The sequence below is a fragment of the Poecilia reticulata genome, chromosome 17 (assembly GCF_904066995.2).
Source record: "Poecilia reticulata chromosome 17, P_reticulata-male-v2, whole genome shotgun sequence".
In the NCBI taxonomy this organism is placed as follows: Eukaryota; Metazoa; Chordata; class Actinopteri; order Cyprinodontiformes; family Poeciliidae; genus Poecilia; species Poecilia reticulata.
In genome coordinates this window covers 22,962,720-22,972,686 of record NC_088846.1, presented here as the reverse complement: position 1 = coordinate 22,972,686, position 9,967 = coordinate 22,962,720, and the positions used below count along the sequence as shown (strand labels likewise).

General features: G+C 37.9%; 1 protein-coding gene across 1 annotated transcript in view; it reads left to right on the top strand.

Moving 5' to 3' along the window:
• Window positions 1-288: 288 nt before the first annotated feature.
• LOC103479742 (rho GTPase-activating protein 29-like) overlaps window positions 289-9,967 on the top strand; it is a 34,894-nt gene continuing 25,215 nt past the window's right edge. The window contains exons 1-2 of the mRNA XM_008434362.2: window positions 289-496; window positions 2,564-2,961. Of these exons, the coding sequence (XP_008432584.2) occupies window positions 2,655-2,961 (307 nt within the window). The 5' untranslated portion in view covers window positions 289-496; window positions 2,564-2,654. The remainder of the gene's footprint in view (window positions 497-2,563; window positions 2,962-9,967) is intronic.

Here is a 9,967-nt window from a genome sequence, read left to right as displayed (position 1 = left end):
AATATGTACATTATCCGACTAGAAAAAAAACCAAGCATACATTTCAACTCGTCTGTTCTGTTGACACGTGTTAATATATAAGTGTACTCCCTAAAGTTATCATTAGACGCTGTTGTTATTCAGATGAACCATAAAATTGGACTCGCAAATAAATATAGCAACACGTCTTTTAATCAGTTAATAAGAAAAAAGTGGTTTTCTACCTTTGACTTAAAAATCTCCGTAGGCACCTGAATGCACCAGACAAGAGAGAATTTAACCAATGAGAAGGCAAGTCATCCGTCACGTGACAACTAGACTAGTAAACTACGATTGACTCCAGAGTTGCTGATAGTCTGCTTCTTGTCGATGTACAGTTGGTTTTCACGAACGTTCTGCCTTTGTGAGGATTTATGTTTGCCTAACGGAACGTCCCGTGGTTTTCATTGCTTTGAACAAGATTTAAGACATTGTTTTGATACTTTTCTTACTACTATGTTTCTAAACTGCCTGGCAGGTGAGTTTTAAAAAGGCGCAGTTAACTGTGCCAGCAAAGCAGTTTCTGACCCGGTCGGGCTGTTTTCCAGGCGGTAGGCAGCATCACTTCAGTCGGCGAGAAATGAAAAGCTGAAGTATTATTGTTTTTAAGCTAGGGTTGTTTGCTTCGCTTGGTGACTTAACTTGTTGCTTAATTTTAATGAGTGAGAGCCTATTTTTGTTAAAAAATTATGATTGCTTATGTTATTTTATGTTATTAACGTTGGTTAGTTATAGTGAAACGTCTTCTAACGGTTGGATTTGCTAAATGAAACGAAGTAGAAACTGGTGTAAATAAGATGACTTTTATTAAAAAGGTATTTCTTGCATTGCATGCAAATAAATATTAACTGTTTTATTAACGTAACGTATATTAATCTGAAGTTGTACATCGATTTAAACAGTTTACAGCGCAACACTCAGGGCCGGTCCGAAGTTTTTTGGGGCCTGAAGCAGAATTTGATTATCCAGCACTGTGCTTAACTGTTTGGACAATAAACCTTAAAGTAACTATTACTCAAAATTGATTGCATGGCAGAATCAGTTCTGTTTTACAGTCACTTAAATCAGATTGCGTTGTTTGGTAAATACAGTTCCTTATAAAACTAATTCAGATTTAAAAATTGTGAAGTGAAACAAAAATAATGCATGGCGTTGCACATACATACATATATACACAAAGCTATGTGGAGGATAACTAACTAAACTAGAGATAAAAATAAGGATTATCTTGATAGTTGATAAATCTATTAGTGTTTCTCCATTAGTTCATGTCTGCTTTCTATGTGATTCACCATCTGGTCTGAGAACCGTATATCTTTAACCTCTCTACCTTTTTAAGTCTGTTCAGGAATGCAGACCTCCATAGTTTTACATATACTGTACTTTTAAACTATAAATTAAAATGATATTATATTACACAGTTTATTCTGCTTTGTGAAAAAAAAAATTAATTCAAAATGTGCCTGTCCAGAGTTTGCACACTCTGCTCGCAATTTAAATGCACAGGTATTGCAGTGGTGCTATATGATTAAAGAACAGCTCTGTTTTGCACAGCCTGCAGTCAGCTTGCCGGTGGAGAACGGAAACTGTAATGTCCCCACAACTTCCTGTCAGGCATTGCATATAAGGTGTTCTGTCTGTCTAAACAGTTTTTTTTTAGAGTCAAAGTTATTGGTTGGTCTTATTATTGCAGTCTTTCCCCAGAACACGCCATCCTCTATGTGAAACATGGTAGTGGCAGCTTCATAATGTGGGGCTGCTTTTCTTCAGCAGGGCAAGGAAAGGTGGTTCTACTTGTTGGGACAATGGATGGAGCTAAATATAGGACAATATTAGAAGAAAACCTGTTAGGCCTTGCAGAACAGATGGAGGTGGAGTTTCCTCTTCTAGCAGTGCAATGACATTAAACATGCAGCCCGAGCAACAGTTTAAAAGTTTACATCAAAGCATGTGGTTAGACTTGAAAGTGACCGCTCGCAGACGCTCTTCATTGAATCAGACTTGAGCTTTTGCAAAGACGAATGGGTAGAAACGCCTCTCAGTTGTCACGTTGTTCAAAACTAATCGTGACAGCTTTACAAGCAGAGCTGTAATTGCAATTCTCTTACTTTAGCTTCACAGTTTTGTCCTACCTTTGATTACTTGTTGGGATTTGTTTACATTGTGCATTAGATGTGACCCCAGCTTAGATGCAAGCTGTGGAAATGATTTAATTGTCAGCATTGCATTATTGCTGTTTTTACAAAACTACTTATCTATTCAATAATAAATATTTTGTATATATTTGTATAATTTCAAGCGAGACATCAGGCAATTCTTGAATCTGAATATCAATCCAAAAATGTCTGAGTGAATTTGAGTCTGCCCATTCTTGACACACATGATGAGAAAATACTTCAAATTTAAGAGCTCATTCAGTGTTCATGTTGTGGCGCCTCTAAGCAGCAGCCATATTTACTTAGGCCTCAGGCCAGCTTTAAATATACACCAACATAAACTCAGTTACATCAGCTCCTGTTTTTACCGACGGTGCTCTTTCTTTCAGCCGTCCAGGGACGAGGACACTGTGGTGAGTTCAGGGGCTAGCCGGTCTACTGTGCCACCTGTGAAGGGTGGCGGCTGCCCTGACTGCTGGGATGCTACGGAAGAGCAGCAGCAGTAGCAGCACCACCAGCAGCATCGGTGGAGGCACTGGGACGAAGCAGGTCCAGGAGCTTCCACGGCCTGCCTCCAAACCCCAAGAATCCGTATCGCCCAGATCCACCAAGACTTGGACCATGGGTCGCAACACCAAGAACCCCAACCCTCTGAGCAACATGGGCCTGCCAACCCGCCTCATGGGGGCCCCTGGTGTGGATTCGGATTACTTTCTGCAGCTACTAAATGATGTTAGGTGGTTCGCTGAGGTGCTTCTGAACCTCAAGGATGCTTTCCATCACAAAGGTGAGCTCTAATAGAGTTGGAACATGGTGTTTTTTTTTTCCTTAAATGTTATGTCTGTCGTTGGGACTGTTTGGGGAAATTAGTGTGAGTAAAGTTTATTCTTTTGGTAGTTGCCTGCTTTTGTTTTTGGTGACATTATTTTGGTAATTTATTTGGCAAACTTGTCATGTCTCACTGTAAAAGTAAAACTTGTATAACTTCATCTAATCTTTTTTATTTAAAACACAAAAGCAATGGTTAGTTTTACTGCCCCTAGAATAACATGACAAAGATTATGATAGTAAAATCTAATTTCTGCTTTGCATTTCTGAACTGCTACTCCAGCATTTAAACATGGATGTTCAGCTCCAGATGTTTACTTACATTGTACCTATTTTTCTGGTTGAGTGACATTTCATCAGTCTAAACATTTACAGTTAAAGATTGTTTTCATTAATACAATTAACATTTGCTAAATTCAATTTCTTTCATAATTCAAATTCAATAGTTTGCTCAGTATTTGGCAAAACCGTCTTTTAAACTTTATGACTTTGGTGAAACATTTTGGTATCAATTCACAAACTACTCACAATAGTTTACCTAAATTTGCCATTTAAGTAAACTAAAGTCAGGTTTGTAGGCCACCCTGAAATATTTATACCAGATTTTAATATTGAACAAAATTCACGTCAGTAGCTAATATAAATATTGTAAGTTAACCTGTCAGAAGCTAAGAATACAATATGATAATCATCTGGATTTTCACAAATTGTTCAGAGGCATGGGAAACCAAAAATTCGTTCTCATTATTATGCCAATTAACAAATAGAAATAATTCTGGTCATCCTAAATGACCTAAAGCAAACTATATTTGTCTGACTTAATGTCAGATGGAGACGTTATAATGTAAGTATCTGGCTGTGGCTGTAAGTACAAGTATTGACGAGGTGTTGTGTTAGCTTTCTTTGGCCATTTTCTCTAAAGGAAACTCAAATCTCAGTGTTTTCAGAGAGCTAGCACTCTGCAAGCAGAGTTGTTTTTGTCCAGATCACTGACAGGCAGCAAAGCGAACCAGTTGTATCTCTACTTTGCTTTAAGAGAAGCCACATACAAGGCTCTGTTAGGGCTTCAAACAAAACTGACACATTTTTTTGTATTGCTCCAACTAAAAGTCACAATTCACCATAATGTCAATCAGCCAGAATCTCCAGTCAAGACTCCAGATGTACTTTTAACACACCGAAGAACTTTCTACGCCGTCATCAACTCCACTCACCCACGCATTAATACTTGCACACAAATGCACAAAAGAGACAGACTGTAGATAGGAGACAGGTAACGCAATTTCTCTTTGTTTTCCTGCTTACTTGATGGCTTAACTTTTTGTTTGCAGACTCATACAAACATTCCACCCACACATATGAATATTATGGCACACAGTTGTATAAACACTGCCAGTGGGAGGCTGGCAAGTCTTTGTATAGAGGAAAGAAAAGGTTTATTTCACTATGAGTCAGTCTCTGTATATCTATAGGTTGCTATTTAAAAAGAAAAAGTTTCTTAGCTCTAAAGCAGCATTATGAAACGGCTTCATTTCAATCTGTTTAAAATTATTGATGAGTTGGATACTTTTTAATTAATAAGGAATGTTCCACTAATTAGGGCTTACGCCACCACTCTGCAAGATGCATACCCACAGAAACAAACATGCAGGGTCCGACTGTATATCGGGCAGAGGGAGTGAGTTGTTTAGTCATTCTTCTCGCTGGAGGAGTGAGAACCTTGGCTTCTGTTGTGCTGAGTATTACTCTGAGCCATCACCAAAAACATTTGGGGTATTCGCCTTTCAGTTAACAACAACCCCCTTATTCAGCAGGTGGGTGAAATCATACCGCACGACCCCAAACTGTCATTTAGACTGTGGCTTTTCACTGAATTTGTTTCCAGTTTCCAACGTTTTAGAAAAGCAAAATATTGGGTAACCGTTGCATGATGCTACCGCAATCGTGTAAACCACTTCCTCTTGGTGTAAGTAATCATTTTTTGTTTTTTTACCTGCTAAATGGTATCAAGAAAGTGTGAAGTTCTTCAAAGTAAATTAACTTTTCGATCAGTAGTTATATAACACGAGTAAACCGCTAATAATTCTGCCACCAGGAAGCAACTTATCACAAGTAAAATCTGATCTAAAAGCAGATTAGTCTGCAGATCAAGTGGCAGTCGATGAGTTATGGATTCCTCTTTTGAATTTCCTGAAGCCTTGTGCAGTGTAAACACTGGGTATGGTTAGCAGTCCGTCTGGCTCCTGCTTCCTGCTAATGGACCATTACCGGCAGGTTCCTTCGTCTCAAAAAACAGACACCCGTCATCACCTGTGTATATTTTTAAAGCTGGGTTGTGGAGTGCATGCGCTCTTCCTCATCAGACAGACACAGAGGTTGTCACGTGTTACTGCCAAACTGCAGAGGACCTGTGTCATTGAGGCCTTGCCTCATCCTTAATAAGCATGCTTCTAATTTGCAACGTGATGGCTCCATGGTTCAAGCTTTGCTGGTCTCTGTGTTTCTCAAGCGGTCATCCATCTTCACTTGTGCGTTCTCATGCTCCCATTCCACAGTAGTTGGAGGACATGTGGCTTTTGTCTGAAGGGTCATGAAGGTTCCAAAGTCTGGACAAAGTTACAATTGAAGGTCTGTTTTAAATCGCCATGTCTGAAGCCAAGGTGTAAACAAATGAGATGAAGAACAGACTCAGTGAAAGAAGGACTTGGCTATAATTGGATATTGTCTTTTATTTAGCTTCAGCCTTTTGTTTCTTATTATCCTCAAATCTTCATTTTTTTCCCGCCCTGGAAGTATTTTCCTGTAAATAAACCCTAAGATTTAAGCCTGAGAGACGTCATCAAAAATATTTAATAGGAATTATTGTTATGGCAAAGCTAATTCCAGGCAGCCCACGATCTCACCCTGTCAGATTTTGTGTTGTGATTAGCAGCACGTCTCCTATGATGTTTGCTTCAAGTATAAAACCACCTAACAGAACCAGCCCCTCGCTGCGGTTAAACAACGTTGCAGAGGCAACGTAGAGAGGAACGTGGTGAGGTTAGCAAAACACATAACATCACAGCTGCTTTGTTATTATTTTCATTCTCTGAAAGGTTTGTCACTGGAGTACTGTGTGAAATTAAGATTGTTTTGAGACCCTGCAGAGTTTCATTCCAGATTTCAGACTCTGTGCTTCACTTTGCTCTCTGTCTCTGAAAAAAAACAAAACAAACTTAGAAGTTTTGCTTGGAAGATGCTTATTTTGTCTCCCTGAGCTCCTGCTAGTTTTTAGCTGGAGGCAGCTGAAGAGGAGTCTGCATTTGGCTGATGGAAAACTACAGGGAGATTCATTGTTAACTGTAAGCTTATGTTAACTGGACTCATGCCATTTACAACCACAGTTTTGCGCTTGAGGTTTTTTTTTTTTTTTTCAGGGATCTGATTGTGATGTTGGCTTTCCCTGTCTTATGTAACTGCCCCCACAGGTCACTCTGTGTACAATAAGCTGGTGTCTAAAGACTGCGGAGGAATTTAATCCAAGTAAAAGGTTGATGCTTAATGAGTTATGTTATTGCAAAAGCCCAACAGCTTAAAACCTGTGTATAATTTTTCTTCTGCTTCACAATTATTCACTACATTGTGTCAATCCGTCACATGAAAAAGTGTATATTATCATGGAATACACACCACAGTGCATTCTAGATGCATTCTGAGGTTTTGGTGGCTACCTTGTGGGTACGCTGAAACACAAAATGTTGGCAGCATACTAGTAAATGTGCAGAAAACATAGTGACAGGCTTTTAAAAGATGCTAGAGTATTTTATCATCGACATAGTTTTCTTCCTCTGATTTTTCTGCTGATGTTTCTGAATGTTTGCCTACATTTGAAAAAAAAAAAATCCTTTAAAATCCTTTGATTTTTTTTTTCAGCAAACATATTATCAATGTGCAGAACTTGAATGCATGAGTCTTAAAATATAATATCCTACCCAATATGGCATCCCAGTAAGCTTTTGTAATCGAAAAATTGCACACAACAATATTGCAACACCACAGATTGTGCAGTAAAATCCCAGTGGATTTTACTTGCTTATAATGCAACGCTGTGTGAAAAAGTTCAAGGAGTATAATTAGTTTTGCTAGCCTCTGTAAACACCCATATGACCCTCTGACGCACCCTGATTTATGAACCCTAGTCTGTTGCTTTCCCATAGTTCTTTAAATGATCAAAATTGTAAACCGTGAACTTTACTAATAAAAAAACAAAGACAACATAACTTCATCTCACACCTTGTAAAAATACACATCTAGTTATGCGTCAAACCATATTGAAGAGAGCAATTGTTAAAAGTTATTGAAGTTAAATGTTTTATTTGAGTTGATTTTAGCTTTAAACTATTTAAAGAGGTTGCAGTTCCCACAATGGCTGGGTTAGCAAGAATTTAAGTCACGAAGAAAGAGCGTTAAGTGCACAGTGCTGTAGGGCTTGAATTAAAAAGAGATATGTAGGAGAAATGCCAAAAGTTCTTCATTCACAAATTTTCATTCCAGATTCCTTTCATTTGAATAAGACAGCTTTGTCAATGGCTTACGTCGGCATGAAGAAAGAGTCGTCTACAAGTAGCACCGTGTTCCCTTCCCCCCACTCTCCTGCATACTCTACATTCCTCTTAAACAAATGCTCGCTTGTAGCCTTCAATTGGCTAATTGCAGGTATGAGCCACGTTTTCTATAAAATAAATTTATATTTGTGTCAGAATCTGAAATTCAAAATGAGTATTTAGAACCTTGAACTCATGCGAAATGGGAGGAAACTTTCCCCTGTGTTGAAGTAATCTAAAAAAAAATGATAACACCTGCAAGACTCAAAACAGCACGAATGTGAATGAAGTCTATGCAAGACAAAACTACAGCACAAAAATCTCTGGAGAAAACTAAATAGTTTTGTTTAACAAGCACTCAATCCTTTGTTGGTTTTTACTATTTAGCTTTTCTTTTGTTTTTGTGCCCTCAAAAAAAAAAGAAGATAAAAATAGCATTAAATTTAGCCCTGAAATGTTCTTTTCTTTTCCAGAACTTGTGGAAATTTTCCAAGAAGTGTTGTGGTTTGCCCTCTATAGAGCCCAAAAATTGCAGGAATGTGTTTTAGTGTGTGGTGTACATTAGAGTCAGCCTGTATAGACCGCCGCTGCTGGGTGGGCAGAAGTTTTTAACTCCAAACTTCTCTTTATCACGAGGAAATAATAATCAGAACACTACCTTACATTGTATCACTTTCATATTTGCTTGAGAGAGATTAGTTTAACTCTTTTAATCTTCAGACGTCACACTGACACCGTTTCGCTTGACGGTAGTTCAAATATTTCAGTGCATTGCTTGCAAGTCCTGAAGTAGGAGTTAAAAGCTTCCAGTATTTAGTTTGTGATGTGGGTTGGACATTTGGTCAGAGATGAACTGTTCTAAAGGACATAGTTCAGTGCTGTGTAAGAAGAAGTGTTGAATGTCTTGGACTGAGGAACAAGTCCTGCTGACTCACAAAATAAAAACGTGTGTCATTGTTCAGCTGTGGGTGTCATCACGATGACGGATGGGATTTGGCTGAACTCCAGTTAGGCTGCATTGTCCTGTGCTTTAGAGTACCACAATGTAACTGAGTTACTGTCCTACATTAGGGCGCATGTTGAACACATTTGAAATGTTTTTGGGGATTTTTTGTCTTTTAAGGAGAGGCTAGTTTTTTAACTTCCTGTTTAAAAATGAGTTCTGTGGTCAATTATGTAACCACGTGGGGGGGGCGGGGGGGATTAATTTGTCTCCACCTCCTGACCTTTTCAGTGTATTTTCCTGCAGTGTTAGGATTTATACATTTCAAGCAGCTTAATTTATAGAAGCATAAATTAATCGAGTCACATTTTTTCTTGATTGGCTCTGATATCTTCAGATGAAATGTAGACAATTTTAGTTTTGCCATTTATTAAAATACATACAAAAAACTTCCTGTATTTTCAGGCCAAGTTTGTACTTTGATGCACTATTTTTGAGTTCACTAAAAATTATGTAAATGTAGGGACATGTGATTTGATGCTTTAATTGGGAAAATCTTTTAATTCTTTTTCGGTTGGATTCAGAACTGTTACATGTATTAAAGAACCAGCAGCATATTTTTGACTTTTGTGTATTGTTGGTGAAAGACAAGAATTAAAATTGGCCAAAATAGGAGTCGCCAATTCAGAAACTGATAACTGGTATCAATCAGGAAAAGCCTAAATGTCCTTTCCTGATTGGAGAATCCGTTTTAACACCGGATTCTCTGGCCGTTCAGCCACCACTGCTTTAAAAAGCCTTATCTCATCAGTCATATCTTCTTACATAAAGTTTGCCTGATCCTCCAGAAGAGACCACTTACAGGTATTAGCTTCAATCAAAAGAAGTCAAATGTAGCACATTATATCTTAACGGTTTACAACTTATTGGATAGATGGGAGAGATTTGTTGGGCAGTAACTTTCCTGTGTGATGCTGAAGGATGTTTTTGTGCAGGCTTGTGGTGAGGGTGTGTATCCCAGGCTTCAATTTATGGTTGAAGACGCTGGATTTTTATGTAGAACTTTGGTCATGAAGAGGATTGTATTTGACACTTGGGCTCCTGCTAGTGAAGGATGTTGCATTCAGTGGTACTGAGTTGAAGTTTTGGAAGGAGCTTTAGCTTTTTGGATGTGTACAAACACTCTTTACAATTTTTTTTCCTTCTTCAGGATAGAATGTGTTTAAGATTTGGCTTGAAAACAGGGATTTGAAATATTGGTTTAAAATTTGTTACAAGAAACTTGTATGAAGCTCATTTTATGCTGCATAGAAAGTTAAAGTTGGTTAAGACTTGAGTAAATAATTGAACTAAATCATAAATTAACAAAATAATTTATATTTTATAATTCTTGTTGGCGTTAGATTTAAATCCTATTGGTCTTAAAAATGCTTGAAAAA